General features: G+C 38.7%; 1 protein-coding gene across 5 annotated transcripts in view; it reads right to left on the bottom strand.

Moving 5' to 3' along the window:
- QKI (QKI, KH domain containing RNA binding) overlaps positions 1-21317 on the bottom strand; it is a 153052-nt gene that overhangs the window by 79349 nt on the left and 52386 nt on the right. For all 5 annotated transcript variants that reach the window (XM_052645509.1, XM_052645510.1, XM_052645513.1 and 2 more), the window contains exon 3: positions 5488-5604. In XM_052645509.1, coding sequence (XP_052501469.1) covers positions 5488-5604 — 117 coding nt within the window. The remainder of the gene's footprint in view (positions 1-5487; positions 5605-21317) is intronic.

The following is a 21317-nucleotide window of genomic DNA, read 5'->3' as shown; positions in this document are numbered from 1 at the left end:
CAGCCAGCAAAGGCCACGGGAACTCTTCGGTACAAGCAACTCAGACCCTTTACCAATAAACTACACAAGAGCAACGGGGGCCAGGGCGAGAATGGCTTAACAGATCTACCAATCAAATGCAATGTGTAAGGCCCTCACACGGACACCATTTAAGCTTCTCTTAAAAACACATTTATGAGACAAGAGGGGCACTAGGAACACTGACCAGACATTTAACAACACAAAGAAACTGTTCTGGTGATGAAAAAAAAAACACAAATATGATAGCGCTGAAGAGCCCTCCTATTTTATAAACACCTCATACAGTATCTCCAGCTTGGGATGATGTCCAGAACTTGCTCCCCAGACCGTCTGGCAGACAGAGGGGCAAGGAGGACCGGGGACCAGGCACACGTGGGAGGGCACGGGCAGCGTGGCACTAGGGGCTGAGTAAACACTGCGGACAATCTGCCGTGGTCAAAGCTGCTTTTCTGGCTGTTGTTGTTCTAATAAACTACACTTATGCTCCAGGTTGTCAGAAGTCTAGCATTCAACAAGATTAATAAAGTGGGCTGTCTAGACCATGTTTGTACCTGATGTTATGTCACTGGCTATCACAACCACTTTAGTATGTGAAACCAAAAACACTATCAATTTGATCATTTTTAAAGTGTTGAGAAAGCAATAACATCCTTCATAAAAACAAAAGTCTAAGTTTCCCCCATACAAGCAAATTAATTTTTGCATATACTGCAAATATTGCCTTAAGCTATCTTTTAAGTTTTCTTATCACACAGCACAAAGTCTCAGACACTATAAAGCTTAATTAGTTGTCAATTAAACTGACAGAACAGAATACAGAACTGCAGGAAATGCTAATTACAAAGCATCAAGAATAGGAAGACTCACTTTCTACACCATGTGAAAGTGTATATACTAACGCAGGAAGAATGCTCTACTAGACACATCACCAAGAGGAGTCTCTAAAGCAACAGGATCAGGTGCCTCGCTACACTTTTTCTCTGATCATATACACTTTTAAACTTTTCTAACAATATCACATATTAACTAGGTAAACCATCTATGAACCGTAAGAATAGGAGAAAAGTGTGTAAGCATATGAAAAGTGGCAAATAAAAAAGTTATGCAATTCTACCTATGTTTGCAATTGTATAGTATGTCCCTCTAATAATACTTCAGAGATCACGGTCCATGCAACACCGTAGTTCCGCAAGAAGTTAAGACATCTCTCAGAATGGACAGACTGTGGTCAAATATATTTGGGAAATATATTAAAATCTAAATTAAAACTTTATAACAGATTTATCTTATTTTAAATTCAAAGTTCATATTCTGAAGAGAATGAATTATAGAGCTGATCGTCAATGTCCAGCAAGATACATGTTTATACTGAGTGTAATTAACAGTTAGAAATAAGGGACTGGCTAAGTTACTTGACCTTTTTTAAGTCTTCATTCCTGTTAGAAGAGTAAAAATTATCTTTTGAGATTTTTGAAGGTCTGAATATGACACTGAACAGATCGTAAATGTGGTTAATACCATCTGGCCACTGCTATTAGCAGCCCTTGAATGGCCTTCTGATTCCCTGAGTGCACATCCCTTCATTTCAAGCAAAGAGCTCTAACCAGAACTGCTGAGTCCTACTGGACATTTTCAGAAGACCCAACACCCGACTGATCAACTGTAGACATCTCACCCCTTCCATGGATCACAGCTTTGTTGCGTCCAGTAGTCCTGTATGGATGTGACAGTTGGGCCATAAAGAAGGCTGAGCACCAAAGAACTGATGCTTTCGAACTGTGGTGGTGGAGAAAACTCTTGAGAGTCCCTTGGACTGCAAGGAGATCAAACCAGTCAATTCTAAAGGAAATCAATCCTGAATATTCATTGGAAGGATTAATGCTGAAGCTTCAGTACTTTGGCCACCTGATGAGAAGAGTCGACTCACTGGAAAAGACGCTGATGCTGAGAAAGACTGAGGGCAGGAGGAGGAGGCAGCAGAGGATGAGATGGTTGGACAGCATCACTGATGCCATGGACACGGATCTGAGCAAACTCCAGGAGAGAGTGGAGGACAGGAGCCTGGCGTGCTGCAGTCCATGGGGTCGCAGAGAGCTGGACAGGACTGAGCCGCGACAGCAGCAGACGCCTCACACACGAACATTTTCAGGGGGAGTGGGAGGCAGAGAGAGAAGCACAGCTCCCCAGTCAGTTACCAAGTGTGCGTGAAGCTCTGTCCTTAGGCTCCTGCAATTACTCAGTACCATTCCTCTGGGTATTTCTATACAATGACAATGCTGCTGGGCCCATCAATAATTCTGAAGTAACAGCAATCCAGAAAAATGAAAAATATAAACTAGCATTCATTCCCTTGCTTAAAACCAACAGCTTAGGATGATACAGCACTGCCTATCTTTCCCAAAGAACTGAAAACAAAAAGAATTTATCATTTTCTCTGTTCATAAAAACTTTGGGGAGGGTAAAGGAGAAGAGAACATCTATGTCTTTCATTTACTACCTACACATTCATCCCTTCTCAGATGGTTTTTTTCCAGTGTCTACTCTATGCCAAGTACTCATCAAAGAGCAGAGAAACACTCCATGAAACAGACATGGTATGTCATTACTGACAAATCAGCAAACAGCATTCCATCATTAATACCATGGACAGTCAACAAATTAAGATTTTCTAGCTTTGTTAGCTTTTACATAAACTGACAATTCTGCACGAAAAAGTTTAGTTTTCCTTTAAACACATGGAATATGCTTCAATCAGCCTTATTATTTACTTCAGTATTTTTTGGTCTCCATATATTTTTCATGTTTTTTTTTTTTTCAAAATAATAGCCAAGCAACAAGTGATAGCACCTTCCATTTTGACTTAACTTCTATTAACATTTTTAAGAACTCAATGAGCAGAGCAGAGTAAACCAAAATGACATGGTTGACAATTTAGCATGCATAGATTTAAATTAATATTACAGAAGACACCCTTGGCATTATAAATCTACACATAAATTCTTCACCGTAGTATCAAACATACAGTAGCCATTCAAATTAGCTGGATATTCCCAAAGTATATTCATCTACAGCACTTAACAGAGATAGAGAGTGCTATAGCACTCTCCATCTATAGCACTTAATGGACTTCCCTGGCGGCTCAGACGGTAAAGTGTCTGTCTACAATGCAAGAGACCTGGGTTCAATCCCTGGGTTGGGAAGATTCCCTGGAGAAGGAAATGGCAACCCACTTCAGTACTCTTGCCTTGAAAATCCCATGGACAGAGGAGCTTGGTGCAGGCTACTGTCCATGGGATCGCAAAGAGTCGGGCACGACTGAGCGACTTCACTTTTCACTTTCTATAGCACTTAACTAAAAATGCAATCTGCAGTCAAAATGTTGTTGGTGTCTTAATCTATCATTGTTTTCATGCATTATGTATAATCTGTAAACTTTTTTATTTCATTAGGCAACAATACACATTAAAAAAATACAATGTGTTAACCACTTCTGTTTGTGCTTAAGAACAAAGTAGACAAGACAGAATATGGACACACCAACCATCAGAGAACCAAAACAAAAAAGCTGTGAGGATATGGGATATTCAAAGGTCACAAAGCAACAACAAAGTATTGTCATTCCCAAAGCTTAAAAAATTGTAGTACTCCCCCATGATACAATGTAAGAGTTTAAACAGGAAATGTACTAACAATGTAAACAAAATTTATTAAAGAGCAATCATTAATAGTAATTGATTGATTACTGTGTCAAAGCACTATGCAAAGTGCTCACCAACTTCTGTAATCCTCACAGCCATCAGAGTGGCCTTACAACTCCCACTTCACATGGCACCAAGAGATGAAGTCATTTGCTAAAATCACAAAGCTGCTAAGTGATAGATGCAAGAGTCAAATGAAAGCAAGATAGTTATAGAGGTTACACTCTTAGCCACTCTAATGTATGCCAAAACGATGGCAGAAAACTGTTCTTCAGGCTCCAAGTTCAACTTGACTGAAAACAGAGCTCGCGATGTCTCATTACAGGGTTCCAAGCTCGACTCCTCAGTGTCTGTGAGTGAGGGGAGGGCTGGCACTACAGAATCGACAAGAGGCTGAGGAGAGGGCGAAACAGGCTTTGTCAGCTGACACAGCAGCTTGTTGACCTGATGAATCCACTAATGTTTTGGTGAATATTTGTCCTTCCGTTGGTGAGAGCTTGTCTTACTGCACCTAGGCTATTAAATCAGCATTGCTTAATGCAAAGCAACCACAAGCGCAAACATGGGAACCAAAACTGCATGGCAATACAAGACTGCCCCTCAGCTGAGTCACAAAGTGATTAAGTTACTTTAAGATTCTAGTAAAAAAGACAATTTTAAATACAACTGCAAAATATGCTCAGGGAGAACTCACATGCTTGCCTCAAAATATCTTTATACTCATCTGACAAGAATAGCTTAAAATAAAATTTACACATAATTGGTATTATTGAGGGCCTCTCTGCTCAGCTTAACTACTAAGTCATTATTTACCTGTAAGGAGAGAAAATGATTGAGACCCAGTCAGCTAATGGGAAAGTTTAAATGAAATGAGGCGAGAGCTCAGAAAGAAGTCAGCATGAAGTCAGAGCACCTTACAGGTCTGGCATTCACTGTGTAAGCTCCACAGAGGGATTCAATGCTCAACACGCTCTAGCAAAGCTTCCCACAACTCCATCACTTGATGTCTTTTTCAAGGCAATGTATTTAAAAACGAAACACGCAACAAACCCTTCCTAACAATACATTTAATATTTGGCAATCAAAACCTATGCTATTCTTAAAAAATCAAACGTTTTTCACACAGATAGAATTCTAAGTATTCTGCCTCATAGCATCACTGGATAAAAGGAAACCAGCAAATAAAACCTTCTGAAAAAACAGTATTTAAAGCAGGCAACTAGGTGTTCATCAATTAAACTAGAAAAATAAGAAGTGGCAAAAAGAAGAAAAGCAGAAAACAACAACAATAAACTTTAAACAGCTGGAAAACGAACTCAACGTGAAATGCTGGTGAAAATCAAAATGACTCCCATACGGCTAGTTATAAGCCTTCCTCCACGCTTACTCACTCTCCTGATGAGATGACACAAATCCACAGTAATTCATTTGATTCTTCTCATTTAAATCTCATCAAGAGAAACATTTTAGATTTTCCAAAGTTTCAGTTACATTTTTAATACATACAACACTGAATAGTTTAACTTTCAAACTGGCAGCTTCTCAAGTGAAAAAACCAACATGAATATGATGGATTAACTGATATTATGGCTAAATGAAAAGTAATGATAATCAAAAAGAGAAAATTATGACACCACCTTTAAAAAGTTAAAAATTTTCTGACATGAAATAACATATAGTGCTTTAAGATCTAGATATTTCGTTGTTAAAATTCAAAAGTATAAGTACATTATTCACATAAAGGATGGCCCCATTTTCAAGGACTTACCTTCTTTTTATCCCTCATTGAGCCTTTGCCTCGGACCATGATCTTACATCCTGTTTCTGCTTCAAGCTGTTTAGCAGTAAGTCCTCTAGGTCCAAGGATTCTCCCAACAAAATTAAACTGGGGGGAGAAAAAAAACCCAACATTGTGCATTATTCACATAAAGTTATTTTAAAGTATATACTTAACTTTCTCTAATTAAATTTTTAAAAATACTAAGTTGAAATAAAATCTTATCAATTTCTTGCCAAGTTTGGGGGTGTAATGACAGCAGTTTATGGTTTAGCTTGAAATTTTCATGTGCATTAATACAAATCATGGATTAGGAACAGCAGAATCTACTTAAAACAGGTGCTGTATTCAACTGCCCATCGACATGCACACTCTAAACAAGTCACATAAAAAGTTCAGCAAATCCCTCCTATGACAGGGTTCCAGGAGCTATTTACTATGTTAAACAGTGGCTGCCTTTTATACAGAAATCCCTGGGGGAAATTCCTATGTTACTGATCTAAGTTATACTTCAGCGACTGTTCAGAGAGCATTGTATTTTGGGGCTGGCTGCCAGAACACTGATGGCTAAAGCTGGATTTCACACTATACTATTTAAGACATAAGAGTCTACACTTTTTCCCACAATCCTTGCATAATTTTGTATCTGCATCCTTATTTTCCTATTTTCCATCTCTACCTTTAGTTCATACTACTACTTTGACAAAGAACCTTAACTCTTATCACAAAAAGGACAGTGATAAGAAATAACTGTATAAATAACTATCATCCTTCCACAGAAACTTCTAATATTCACACATAGAAGTTAATTTTAAAAGGCCAATGAGAGGAAAAGATTGACTGTGAACACTGGGAAGTAAATTTTCCTCATTAATATGTCATCTACATAAAAGACAAAAAAAATGAATATCATCAGTTCCACAAAACCATCCATGGGTGGTTTTTATCTACTTATTCAAGCAGGTTACTGATACCTACGCTTCCTACTTTCTCCTGCATTTTATCCCCACTGTTAGCTGTCACTCCGTAACACTAGTGTGCCAGCAGTCACTGCTCTCGGGGCTTAAGCAGCGAGGGCACTTCCTCTGTCTTCTGTGCTCCAGAGGCCGCCTGCTTCCTCAGCTGCTCACCAGCACGGCCACATCTTAGAGAAGTGATTCCCAAGTGAAAGATGTGCGTGTACACGTTTGAGGATGGAAGAAAGTCCTATTCCCTAGGGGATGATGACATCAGTTCTTCCACCCCAAGCAAAGACTCTCAGGTCCTTGACCCAGCTATACAAGATTCCAAATTCTGAAACCTGCCTGAACCATGTCTTTACATTCAAATAAAACCCTTCACCCTTGCCTAGTTTTTGGCATATAGGACTTGACCTACCTCTTCACCCAACTAAACTCTTGCAGTCATCCAGTCAAGAGCCCTCCTCCCATATTCCCAATCTAAATAAACTTAAGTACTGTACTGTACTTGAAGTACTGTACTATGATTACACGTTCACACTTGGAAAGCAAACAGACCCCAACTGGTATTCAAGCTCCAATACTAAGCAATAATTAAGAATTGGGAAGTCATATAAAACAAGCCTCAGTCATGTGATGGAGACAACGCTTTCTGGAACTGCTGTGAAGAGGAACTGCATGTGTGTACAGCACAATATATATGAAACGTCCAATACAAAGTCCGCCACACTACAAATTCACTTTAGGAAGCCTCAGGCCCTCAATCAACAAGTAAGCTCAGAATGTCCACGGAAGGGGATATGATCAAATGGCAAATCTGCCCTACAGAACTCCAGAGAGACCAGAAACTCACGCACTGAGTTCTGCAGAAAACCAGAAAGAACAGGTGGAAATGATACACAGAACAACTGACCAAAGCTTGCTCGAAGAGTAGCAACTGCCAGGCATCTTACTTGGAGGTATCAGGCTTGAGTTTTCATCTCTAGAAAAGATGCCCGAAGAAGACTCTCACACTGTAGCATTTGGCTCCGTTCTCAAAGGCTGACACAACTTCAGGTGATCAGCTCCCACTGAACCCTGCAATGAGCTAGCCCAGTCCAAGAATACAAGCTTCTAATTCACATGCTGTGCTTCATACTTACGGATGTATAGACAAAGTTCACCAAAGACTTGAGGAATGCTCCAACTTGAGGAAGGCTCTTGCATGCAAGAGTGTACAAACTAAAGAAGCAGGACCAAGGACTGTCCCATTAGGGAAAAGACTGCTGCTAAAGGAGACTGTCGTTCAGTGGCTTAGTCGTGTCCTACTCTGCCACCCCATGGACTGCAGCATGCCAGGCTTCCCTGTCCTTCACCATCTCCCAGAAAATTCCCCTCAAACTCCTTCAGCAGACAGCGCTAAACTACTTCCTAAATCGGTCACACACAGTTACATTCCAAGAGGAGAGGACTTTGCTCTGATACATTTCGATGCTTAGGCTGTTGGTCATCAGATGTGCATTTTTTGAAGCACATGTGAAGTTTTCAGACTATTCTATTGTGTTGTTTTGCTGTCTTATTGATTTCTACTTTGTGGTCACAGGCGTGGCAAATGACTTTTCCCTTCCTGTGGCTTACCATTTTCATCTTTAATGGTGTCTTAAGATGACTTAATTTAAGCAGACTGAATTGAATTAAATTATATATAATTTTAATGCAGCTCATGTCTTCCCTTAACAATATTTTCTGTGTCCTGCTTAAAGGAAGTCTTTCCCCATCCCAAGGTCATCAAGATATCCTCTGTATTAACTTGCAGAAGCTTTACTGTTATGACTTTATCTATGTCTACAGTGTGCCAGGAAGTGATGTCCATGATGCGAGAACAACCTCCTCTTCTTCTGTTCCCTCCGGTGGCCGCCACATGTTGCTGAAGAGACCGTCCTTTCCCCTGCTCTACAGCGCAGTGTCATTTCTTCTTGTAAGCAACACCTATACATGCTTATACATATGGGTCTACTTCTGGGTTCTCTATTAAGCTACTTGGCTTAGTACCTCACTGTCATTTAATGTAACTTTATTTTCAAAATCTTAATGCGCAAGATAGCATGTTAGTTCACCTTGCTCCTCTTTCAAAGATGTCTCAGTCTTTGTGCCTCTATACAGATTTCGGAAATAGCTGGTCAATTTCTAAAATGATACTAGCAACAGTTTTTACTGGGATGTTATAACAATCTTCAGGATCATGAATATAGTGTAATTTTGTCATTTTGATTTCTCTCAAGAATACAAAGCTTTCCTAGTGTGCCTTCCTTTGTTTTTGTTTGATTTATTCCAAGACATTTGGGGCTTCATTTTTGCTACTGTAAATCATATTTTTATTTCATATTTGTTTCTTTACATGTGAAATCATAATTCATCTTTTTGTATCATACAGTATACCCAGCAACCCTGTTTCTTCTTTCTTCATTCTAATTTTTCTGTGGGTTCTTTTGGATTCTTTTGGTAAAGATTCATATCACTTGCAAATAAGAGAAAAGAAAACATACGTAACTGTCAGTCCTATTTTTAACTTCTTTCTCTGGCCACCCTTACAGCACTGGCCAGCACATCATGGGCTCAAAGTCAAGTCAAGTGTATTGTCCTTGGTTCATTCCAAGGATAAGTTCTCAATGGTTCACTATGGAGTCTGAAGTAGTCTGTGTATGCTTCAGCATATTAAGAAAATTCCATTCTACTCCCTAATTCATTAAGAGTTTTTATTTTTAGTCATGAATGGATGTTTAAATGTATCACATTTTTTCACCATCGAGACAATCATAATATTTCTCCTTTATTCTGGTAATACAATGGATTACAATTCATTAACAAATGTTAAATCACGCTTATAGTTCTACAATAAACTTGACCATGATGCATTATCTTTTATTATAGACCACTAGGTTTAGTTTGTTAGCAATTTGGTGACAATTTTATTTTTTAAATTTACATTCACAAATGGAAGTGGCTTGTAATTTTCCTTTTTCATAATATGTTTCTTAGGGTTTGGGCATCAAGATTATTCTGGACTCAATGTGTTGGGATGTAGTCCCCCTTTTTCAGCTCTTTGGAATGGCTTATAGAAGCTAACTTGTACTATTTCTTCTTTAAATACTGAAGAGAAATCAGTGGTGAAGGCACCTGGGTCTAGAGCATTTTTTTCTCTGTTCAGGTTTTCAATTATGGATTCAGTTACTTTAGATTTCCTATTCCTTCATATGTCAATTTTGGTAGCTTGTATTTATCTAAAAATATGTCAGTATAGTTTAAACTTCCAATTTGTTGATATAAAGCTTTCATAGACTTTTCGTCTTAGTATGTACAGGATCTGTAACAATGGTCCCACTTCAATTCTGATTGGCTATCTATGTTGTCCTTTTTCTTGATTAGTATTCCAGTGTTTACAAAGAATGTACCTTTTCTATTGTTGACAGGGGTAGACTGATGAAAATAAATGTAAATTAAATTTGTAGACAGGTCATTCAAAAATGACCACAATTACCCGTGCATCCTTAACCTATGCCATCTGCAGTGTAACTCTACAGCTCCTCTCACCTCTTGAATCTGGGGTTAGCATGGTGATTGGCTTTCCAATACAATGTATGAAAAGAATAATATGTGTTTTAAAAGCCTAAGTCTCAGTCTTATGTGTACTTCCTCTCTTAGGCCCTATTATTCCCATGTAACAGTCTCAGACTAACCCACTTGAGAATGAGAGACAAGCCATCTAGTCACCATCCATGCCAGCCCACACCCAGGTAACTATTAAGAGCAGAGGGGCCTGTCTAACCCACAGCTGACTGCAGGTGCTGATCAGAAAAACTGCTGTGGTGAGCCCAGCCTAAACGAAAACGACCAGCATGCACAAGAGAAGCAGGAGCTAAATAAGTGGTAGTTGTTTTAACGTAAGTTTCTGGGGCAGTTCATTAAAATGCAGTAGTAGGCAGCCAATACATTGATTTTCTTCATTTTGTGATGGTTTTCTGGGGTCTTAAATTAATTTCTACTCTTACCTTTATTACTTCCTTCCTTCTACTTCTTTTACGTTTAATCTGCTGTACTTTTCCCGATATTATGAAACGAATGCTCAGCTTATTGCACCCTTTCTTCTTTTCTAATAAATATACATTTAAAGCTTTAAGTACTCCTCTAAGCTGAAATATCAATAACCTCAGATATGCAGATGACACCACCCTTACAGCTGAAAGTGAAGAGGAACTAAAAAGGCTCTTGATGACAGTGAAAGAGAAGAATGAAAAAGTTGGCTTCAAGCTCAACATTCAGAAAACGAAGATCATGACATCCGGTCCCATCACTTCATGGGAAATAGATGGGGAAACAGTGGAAACAGTGTCAGACTTTATTTTTTGGGGCTCCAAAATCACTGCAGATGGTGATTGCAGCCATGAAATTAAAAGACACTTACTCCTTGGAAGGAAAGTTATGACCAACCTAGATAGCGTATTAAAAAGCAGAGATATTACTTTGCCAACAAAGGTCTGTCTAGTCAAGGCTATGGTTTTTCCGGTTGTCATGTATGGATGTGAGAGTTGGACTATAAGGAAAGCTGAGCACCAAAGAATTGATGCTTTTGAACTGTGGTGTTGGAGAAGACTCTTGAGAGTCCCTTGGAGTGCAAGGAGATCCAGCCAGTCCATTCTAAAGGAGATCCATCCTGGGTGTTCACTGGAAGGACTGATGCTGAAGCTGAAAGTCCAATACTTTGGACACCTCATGCGAAGAGCTGACTCACTGGAAAAGACCCTGATGCTGGGAAAGATTGAGGGCAGGAGGAGAAGGGGACGACAGAGGATGAGATGGTTGGATGGCATCACTGACTCGCTGCACATGCTGCTGCTGCTAAATCACTTCAGTCATGTCCGACTCTGTGCGACCCCACAGACGGCAGCTCATCAGGCTGCCCCAGCCCTGGGATTCTCCAAGCAAGAACACTGGAGTGGGTTGCCTTTTCCTTCTCCAATGCATCAAAGGGAAAAGTGAAAGTGAAGTCGCTCAGTCGTGTCTGACTCTTCGAGACCCCATGGACTGCAGCGTACCAGGCTCCTCCATCCATGGGATTTTCCAGGCAAGAGTGGTGGAGTGGGGTGCCACTGCATGAGTTTGTGTAAACTCTTGGTGATGGACAGGGAGGCCTGGTTTGCTGCGGTTCATGGGGTTGCAGAGTCGGACACGACTGAGCAACTGAACTGAACTGAATACTTGTTCAGACTTTTAAGCATGGTACATCATCGATTTTTCTAAATAGTCCATGGGTGTTCATGAGACTTCTTGGCAGTCCAGTGGTTGGGACTTTGTCTTCCAATGCAGGGAGTGCAAGTCTGCTCCCTGTCTAGGGAGCTAGGATCCCACATGCCTTGGAGCCAAAAAGCCAGAATATAAAACAGAAGCAATGTTGTAACAAATTCACGAAAGACTTTAAAAATGATCCATATCAAAAAAATCTTAGGAAAAAAAAGCAGGCAAACTCCTCTGTGACTAACTTTTGTCTATTTCTTTCAGTTCTATTTGCTTTACACAATTAGAAACTGTGTTGTTGGTATATACAAAATTATATTCTTCTGTCATTATGAAGTGGTCTTTTCTCCAGCAGTACCTTTTGCCCTTAAGCTTACATATATTAAGATATAAAGATATTTATAAGATATTAAAATTTATTTTCTAAATTTAAATTTATTTTCATACTGAATTTTCAACTGAGGTAATTTTCAGTTCATTAATTTCCTCTTCAAAAGTTTTGAGTCTTCTGTTAAATCTATTAATCCCAGTTAAGGAATTTTTCAGTTTGATTTTTCTTTTATACTTTCTCTTTCTCTGACATATTCAGTTTGACTCTTCTTTCATAGCTCCCATAACTCTGCCATATTTCTCCAACTTGTCTTTTGTCTCCATACACACAATAAGCATAACTTTTATAAAGTCCGGGTCTAATAATTCTAATATCTAGAGTCTTGATGAATGTGCTTCTTTTGTCTTGTTTCTTCAGATTTTTCTGAACATCATCTTGTATTCTTTGTGTTTGCTTGTTTTCTAGTGTGTGCCAGACAATGTATTTACTAAACAGCTTACAGAAATAATATAAAGCCTAAGGTGATGTTATCTCTCTCCAGAGGGAATATATGTCAGCTTCTGCCAGGCACCTATTGTTAACTAGCAACCTAAGATCATCTCAATACAATTTTGCTTATTGAGGTTGACACAATTTTGATGCTGACATGCAAAGTCTGTAAAAGCCTAGGAAATTAGTTCCCTCTTACCCCTGAATGCACACCCATCAGATTCCTACCCAAAGTACAGACTGGAGATGGGAAGGAGCTTACATAGGTTAGACCTATTGTGCCCCAAAGCTTAGCTTCTCCACTGTCCTCTCCAGGTTCAGCAAACACACCTAGAGGAGAAGTAGTTTCACAAAGCCAGGCTTACATCCAACCTTGATTCTCTGTCCTCCCAAGAATCCTGAATTAGCAGTTCTTCACAATCTTGCTAGGTCTCTGATGCAATTCAAGCAGATGCCTGTTTTTTGTTTGTTTTTTTCCCTTCTATGTCCTATTTTACTGAAATTGTTCGGCTGGTCTGAATTACCCTTAGTACTTAACAGAGAAGTCCATGAAATTTTTAAAGAGGCTGCCTTTAAATCTAAGTAGATCTAGAAGTAACTAATTTCAGGCAGTACAGGGTAAAAATATACGTAACTTTTGAATTTGTGCCCTCTGTTAAAGTGGTTGGCTCCATTCCTGATACACAAACCCAAAAGAGGCCATCTTTGGCACATTCTTTCTTTTCATATATTAAATCTCTTTTGCTAAAACCACAGCTTACACAGAAAAGGTTTTCTGCTACAGCTAACTAATACTTCCAATTATTATTTACTAAATAAAAAATGTTTTAAAGCCAGTCAAACATTAAATCCGTAACAAAATTTTCCTAATCTTAAAATGAACCAATCTCTACTGCACCACAACCAGCAAAAAACAGCTCAAATGTGTTCAAGTGCATACCACTGCGACTCAAATATAATCGAAACCATCAAGGTCACCCTTCTCAAAATGGTGTAAGTAGAGAATGAAAAAAATTAATCACAGCAGCTGCTTTGTCTACTGCAACCAATTTCCAAGTTAATATTGTTTGCCTTGCATTAAAATTCATTCTGTGTTGATTTATCATGCTAGTTCTGCAGCTTCATTCAATTAAAACAATGTCACAACACATTCAAAGAAAATCATTTGAAACAGCCTAAGCTAACCACAAAATTTAAAGGCCAAAAGAAGGGAAAGAAAGAAGACAAGAGGGGGAAGAAAAAAGAAAGACATTCATTAACCCTACTGTTTAAGTACAGACTTCTCTGTGGCTTACCAATTATATCGCCCTCAAGTGGCATGTTAATTTCTAAAGAAGAGGTCAACATCATGTCTAATGCTATTTGATGCTGCTGACTTAATTTTAAATAGAAATTATTCTCTCAATGACAGAACATAAAGTATTATAGCAAATCTTTCCACTAACCTTTTAAGAAATATACAATCAAAAATAAAATCTTTTGTGGCACACTATTAAAGCATATTAAAAAATGATTTCCAAAAGCATTCATTTCAGTGAAATGCTTCTAAGACATGCTGAATTTCTGCTTAAATTTTTGGAAAAAGAATTTTAAAAAGAAGATGCACTTCTTTGGATTGCCTTTCGCACAATAAACTGATGCTCTGTTTTTAAATATTTTGTCTAGTATAGCTAAGGTGATTTTAAGTTCAGTTCAGTTGCTTAGTCACATCCTACTCTTTGTGACCCGAAGGACTGCAGCACACCAGGCCTCCCTGTCCCATCACCAACTCCTGGAGCTTGCTCAAACTCATGTCCATCGAGTTGGTGATACCATCCAAGCACCTTATTTTCTGTTGTCCCCTTCTCCTCCGCAGGGTCTTTTCCAATTTTAACTTAGATATTTATAGACGTTACATCGTATCATGTAAGCAACATAGTAAGTATCAAACACATACACACAAACGTGTATTTCTTGATAAAGCCTTCTGTTCTGCAGATAAAAATGGACCACTTCTAATGTAGTCAACACTAGTAAGCCATCTTATGCAAGTATGTAAGATGAGAGAAGAGTTATGACTACTTAGCAATATAACTGTTTTTAATTAAAAATACCAGAATATCTTTTGATTTTATAGTTTCATTGACTCGGCTGATGACGGTAAAGGAGAAAAGGTTAACAATGAGGGTTAAATTTAAAAGTTTGCTGCATCTAAAGTCCACTGTGAATAGCATAGCCTTCTTTCAATATCTGAAGTCATTATCCAATTTAGCAAATAAACTGCCTGGACATTTATGAACAATAAAGTTTCGACATACGTCTCGTGATTTTCACTTTCATCTACTCACTAACGTAAATGAAAACACCAATCAATATTCATGTCAGAACTATACCAACTGAAACCAGTATGGCCAGATAGAGTTTACGGGGAAAAAAAGAAAAAAAAAATCAACGAAAGTCTTCTGTTCAAAAAAAAAAGAATATATCAAAATGTCATGTACTTTTGGAAAGACAGATGTCTTATCCCTTCTCCATCTTCATGTTAATTCCAGATAAACAGCCAAATATATCTTCTTAAGGAACATAATTACTACAGGAACCATTCTGCAAACCATTCGTATCCTTCATACACGTCTTCTGTTGGTGGCACAGGACATATAAGAAGCAGCAATTACACCAACAGATGTAAAAGTGAAGAAAAGTAACCAATAACAACCAGAACATTAAATTTATAGCATATGAATCTGGATAACCTAAATCATGTCAAGTCTTTCTCTTTTGAGTATAAATATAATTTGCAAAAAGGAGGAAACCATTCAAAACAAACTCAGGTTAATAAGATGATGATTATTCAGGAAGCTAAATAACACGTACTTAGAAAAACAAGAAATTGTCAATTAAAATGAAAGATATGAAGGCAATGAAAGCCAACAAGGGCTGATGACACAAACAGAAGACAGTACCTTTGAAAGTGTAAGGCCCAAACACACACGAGGCCTTCTGAAAAATCCCTAGTTACTTTTCAAACCTTTATCTTTAGCCTTCTGTTCAGAAACATGTTGTTTTCTAAAACAGCGGGGACTTTGAATTTTTGTTCCCTGTAATACCTTTCTTTCTCTTTTCTTCTCACCAAACACGTCAAACTCTCATTTCACAGTATTAAGCTCAAGTAGTCCTTCAGTGACTTCCTTGGTTGCTAACTCCTAGAGAGGGCTGTTTTCCCCTAAGTGAGGGCCCACCTCTTAAAGCCCTCCTGTCTCACTGTCTGCAATAATCTGCACGTCTTTTACAGGGCATTCTTTGAAATCAGAAACCAGCACCGCACGTACGTGTGTGTATGTGAATCCACAGTGCCTTACACAACATACAGCACAGAGAAGAAACGAGCACAGGCAGCACAGGAACGCTCACACATCCCAAAACCTTATTAAATGGAAGCCTGACTGTTTTCAGAATAAAATTCAAATGAGAGTTAATGATGTCACAGAAACAACTGTTATTTCCCACCCACAAAAACAGGTGACCAGGCTCCACTGGTCTGACCATGGACTACTCCAGAGCCCATTTCATTCACCAGCTTTGGAGGGGAGAGGGCTAGGATTAAGAAGATTCTGTTACTGACGGCTTCACTCACTCCCAGGAGACACTGCTCTCCCAAAATAGGACAAAAAGCGATCAGCACCTTGACCTTTCCTGTAACATCTAACACCCAATAGCACTGAGAAACAGGTCTCTCTCTAACGATGCTTCAATATGGAAGCATCATAAGCGCAAGGACCATGTCATTCAACATTTCTTAGATGTTGAGTACTATGAAGTATGTTCTACTATGAGTGTTCCTTAAAAGTGAACTTTGATGCTTGGCACTTGAGCCACACTGAAAAGTGAAAGGAAGTGAAGGTGGCTCAGTCGTGCCCGACTCTTTGCGATCCCATGGACTGTATAGTCCACGGAATTCTCCAGGCCAGAATACTGGAATGGGTAGCCATTGGGGATCTTCCCAACCTGGGATCAAACCCAGGTCTCCCACATTGCAGGCAGATTCTTTACCAGCTGAGCCACAAAGGAAGCCCAAGAATACTGGAGTGGGTAGCTTATCCCTTCTCCAGTGGATCTTCCCAACCCAAGAATCAAACCGGGGTCTCCTGCATTGCAGGTGGATCCTTTATCAACTGAGCTATCAGGGAAGACTTACCTGCATTAAGTCACTTAATCCTCACAACAACACTAGAAGGTAGTTACCATTATCATCTCCATTTAATACATCTGAGGTTACAAAAGTAGTCCCCATCCTAGAACATCTAGAGTCCGGACACTTCAGCAGTATAGTGTAAAGCCTCTCTTCTAAAATACCCTGATTCTACGAGGTGTTCATGGGTAGCTCAAAACGTTTAGCACAAAGTCTAGAAAAAAACCTCTTCAGATTTAAGTTTACTTTCACGATGAGCCCAAATGTTAATTTATTTTCCACATACATCACAGAACATACCATTACCATACTCCTTTCAGATGACCATCCCTTTTCAATATCCTCATCTGTCTGTTACTGAATAGGATCAACATCCACATCCCGTGTACCGTAACCAACCTTTCACATGAATGAAAACTTGTACATGATCATTACTTCATCCACATGATTCAATGGCAAATATGCATAAACTTCAGCACAAGACACACACACACATAGCACAGTACACTTATTTGAATCAAGACTGAGCTTACAAGTGTTACCTCAGACCCAGAAGATAAGTCTGGGATATCAAATATTTAGTAATATTGACCATGTATTGATTATGAATACAGCCTAAGGCTCTTTGAAACTGGTTTCTTAAATTTTGCTGCATAAATATCACTCTCATAACTGCTCCAAAAGTACTAATTCAGCTCTTAAAGAAACCTGCTCTTCTGGGGCATAAATTTTAGTTACATTTGACTTACTGGCAACTTACATTACCCTTGCTTCAATGTTCCTAAATTGTTAAGAACAAACTCAGTTTACAGTGATTTTGAATTATTCTAAGTGATTTTCAATTATTAAATTCTATTAATACAGTATGTTTACCATCTCTTACTCTTGGTTTCTCTACAATATTATCCTCCACACGTAACAGACTACGAAATCTAAGATGTTAAATTTAATCTGTTCCCTTGTCTTTGTTCCAACTGTCACTGCCATCCTTCAGGCCCTTGCTACTGAATGATATCAAAATTTTACAGTTTTATACTCATATCTCTTCTGTAGCCTTCATGTTTCTACTCATTTCTCAAATTTTGCTTTTTTATTTTGTTTAATCTGTCCTTAAAACTGCAAATTTGTAATGCTCTTATATAATCTTACAAATAAAAAGGCAAAAAAGTAATAAATCACTGTTCTATAACCCCAAGCAATACAACAGTGATAAATTTTTTAAACTCAATCAATTCCTTACCAAGTAATGAAGAAAAAATTATATCAATATGAAACACGGAGATGGCCAAGTTCATGGTAAGCAGGCTACTTATTGATATTGTTTTTGAATTTAAGAAAAGCTTCCTGGTGGCTCAGACGGTTAAATAATCTGCCTGTAATGCAGCAAACCAGGGTTCGATCCCTGAGTCAGGAAGATCCCCTGGAGAAGGGAATGGTTACCCACTCTAGTATTCTTGCCTGGGAAAACCCATGGACAGAGCAGCCTCGTAGGGTCTCCCCAGCGGCTCAGCGGTAAAGCATCTGCCTGTGATGCAGGAGACCCAGGGTTCCATCCCTGGGTCAGGTAGATCCCCCGGAGGAAGGCATGGGCAAACCACTCCAGTACTCTTGTCCGGAGAATCCCATGGATTGAGGAGCCTGCAGGCTATGGTCCACAGGATCACAGAGAGTCACAAAGAACTGAAGTGACTGAGCAACACACGCATTGCAATCAAAACTTAGATTTCAGGAATTTCCTAATTTATTATAAACTATTTTGTTCTAAAGGGATGAGTTTACTAAGACATATAACATACTTTACCAAAGAAATAATTAGATTTAATTCTATGGCTAATCCTTAAACAAGTTCTATTTCAACGTCCGCAGGGTGAAACTGCAGCACTTAGGTCTCCTGCCGTTGGCAGGCGGGTTCTTTACCACCAGCACCAGCTGGGAAGCCCAAAAGTTAAGCCAAATTCCATCAAAAGCTACAGTAGTTTTCTGCTCAAACTCAAACCAAAAGAAGGTACAAATAATGAGTTCATTCATTCACAAAATAAACTTAGATCACCTATGTTAAGCAGGCACAAAAACGGGTGGCCAGGCTCCACTGGTCTGACCATGGACTACTCCACACCCCATTTCATTTTTACCAACTTTGGAGGGGACAGGGTAAGGATTAAGAATATTCTGTTACTGACTGTTTCACTCACTCCCAGGAGACACTGTTCTCCCAAAATGAGCCAGAAAAGATCAGCACCTTGACCTTTCCTTTAACATCTAACACCCAATAGCCCTGAGGAGCAGGTTTCTCTCTAATTTTTCTATTCCTTTGATTACTTCAGTGAGAATATTAGAGATATGGAGGTTAACGCGTGTGATGAGGTTACCATCTAATTCCTTAAGACCTCTGTCACAGTAATTTTAACCAAGTAGATCCTAACAATCTCTTTTTGGATAAGATAAATCACAGGGAAAATTTTCTATCTCAACTGAGTTTGGAAAACATTTGCTTACAAGTAATTATTCTTCCCTAAAAACTAACTCCATCTTTAAGCTTGTTCTTCTACACACTAGTCCTTTTTAATATCAAAATGTTACTTACAAAAGAAAGCATTCCTATTTTAAGACGAGATTACTTTAAAAAATCATTAAACTTTGAAAAAATTTAAACCAAAAAAAAACTAGTTTTCAGACTGTCTTGAAATCTTTTTTGGAATAATTTCTATTAGCATCCTAAGAAATTCAGTATATCTCAGACCACAAAGAGCCTATTAAATATCTGGTACACAGCAGGCCTTTGAGATATCCTTGCAAAGTAAAGTAAAAATGAAACTTAAAAACCAAATGTCATGAAACTGACCTTCACTGAACTGATCTGTTTGAAGTTCTAAGTCAACAATAATAGTCTCTCTTCCTAAAACTTAAAGACATGCTCTATGTTATCAAATTGTACTGCTAACTTACAAACTCCAATAGGTTAATATGTAATCTGAAACATTTCACACCATTCAATAAAAATATATTATCTAACCTTCTTCAGATCAACAATCTATCCTTAACAGGTTCTTGTATAACATATCAAAGAGAGATGTGCAGATGTTTTTATTTTCACTTGTAATTTAGATCATATCCTGCCAAATATCAAGGTTTAACCTAGGCATTGAAAAGAGAGACTTGGCCGATTGTTAAATTTTTACTTACTGTCCATCAGTTTCTCAGAACAACGAAAGACCAAAGTAGTTTATATCGAGGCTTTCAACACAACAAGAAAGCCACAAGAGTCAAAGAACAAAGGCTTAAGTAAAGATAACCGACTGCATTGATCTCTTTTCTCCTCTCATAATTCCTCCAAAACAAAAGTCAGCTCAGCAGCCATTCTGCAGGTGACAATCTTAGGAAACCGAACTTGACCAATAACTCCATACCAACTCAGAAGCTATGACTAGCCAGATTTTATCTCCAAGCCCAGGAGAAACAAAAGGAATTAAAAAATTATGTTCCACCATTAACACAGATTATTATTAGGAGCTAGACCCCGGGTCGATTCCTGGGTCAGGAAAAGCCGCTGGAGAAGGGCGAGGCTACCACTCCAGTATTCTTGGGCTTCCTTTGTGGCTCAGCTGGTAAAGAATCCACACGCAATGTGGGAGACCTGGGTTCTGTCCCTGGGTTGGGAAGATCCCCTGGAGAAGGGAAAGGCTACCCACTCCAGTATTCTGGCCTGGAGAATTCCATGGACTGTATAGTCCACAGGGTCGCAGAGAGTCAGACACAACTGAACCACTTTCACTTTCCATAGAGAGTACCGTGAAAAACATTATAAAACCCACATTATTAATTAGCGTTGCCATGTTGAAGTCCTACAAACTGGAAAAAATATTTGAAAGGGCATTTACCCATCTTACAATCTGTGTAAACACACTGACAATATATGTCCTCATGACAGCTTAGATCCAAGACAAACCTTTCAAGGCTGTAACTGTTCAAAATTAAGACCCATTTTTAAAACATCACAAAGTCAAATTATCTTCATAAAAAATTTCTGGGAAAAGTCTCACTACAACTTAATCATGCCCGAAGCTAAAACAGTTCTGCAACATACACACTAGGCTAACGAAGGCACCTGACAGCCAGCCCCTGCCAGCACTGGAACTTGCTCTACCACTCTGGCACTCCCTATAAAGCCGTTTCTCAGAGCACAGAAACGATGACCAGGCAACCTTAATGGCACAATTGTCACTGACTCGCTGAAACACCACATCTTTCATCAGCCAGCGTTAACTCCGTTCACCTACTGTTTATAAGATCGTCATGGATTCAAACAAGTCCCTCCTTAATAACTGGCCAAACCAACACTATGATGGCCTATGTATAACTTTAATCTTCATTTCTGTTTGTCCTTTTATGAAAGTATGATAAATAGTCTTAAAGGATTTAATGCAACAGCTTTTCTCTTTCATACAACACTGTGGGCTCCTTCAAGGATGGGGATTTTTTGCTTACTCATGATCACAAGAACCTTACTGAGTGCTCTATCAGATATCACATATTTGTTATCTTCATTACTCTTAAATAATTCTGTGACGATCTTATAAACAAGGAAACATTCTAAAGTTAACAT

The sequence above is a fragment of the Budorcas taxicolor genome, chromosome 9 (genome assembly GCF_023091745.1).
Source record: "Budorcas taxicolor isolate Tak-1 chromosome 9, Takin1.1, whole genome shotgun sequence".
Classification (NCBI taxonomy): domain Eukaryota; kingdom Metazoa; phylum Chordata; class Mammalia; order Artiodactyla; family Bovidae; genus Budorcas; species Budorcas taxicolor.
Note: the sequence above shows the minus strand (reverse complement) of the source record. Positions and strands in the feature narration are given on the sequence as shown.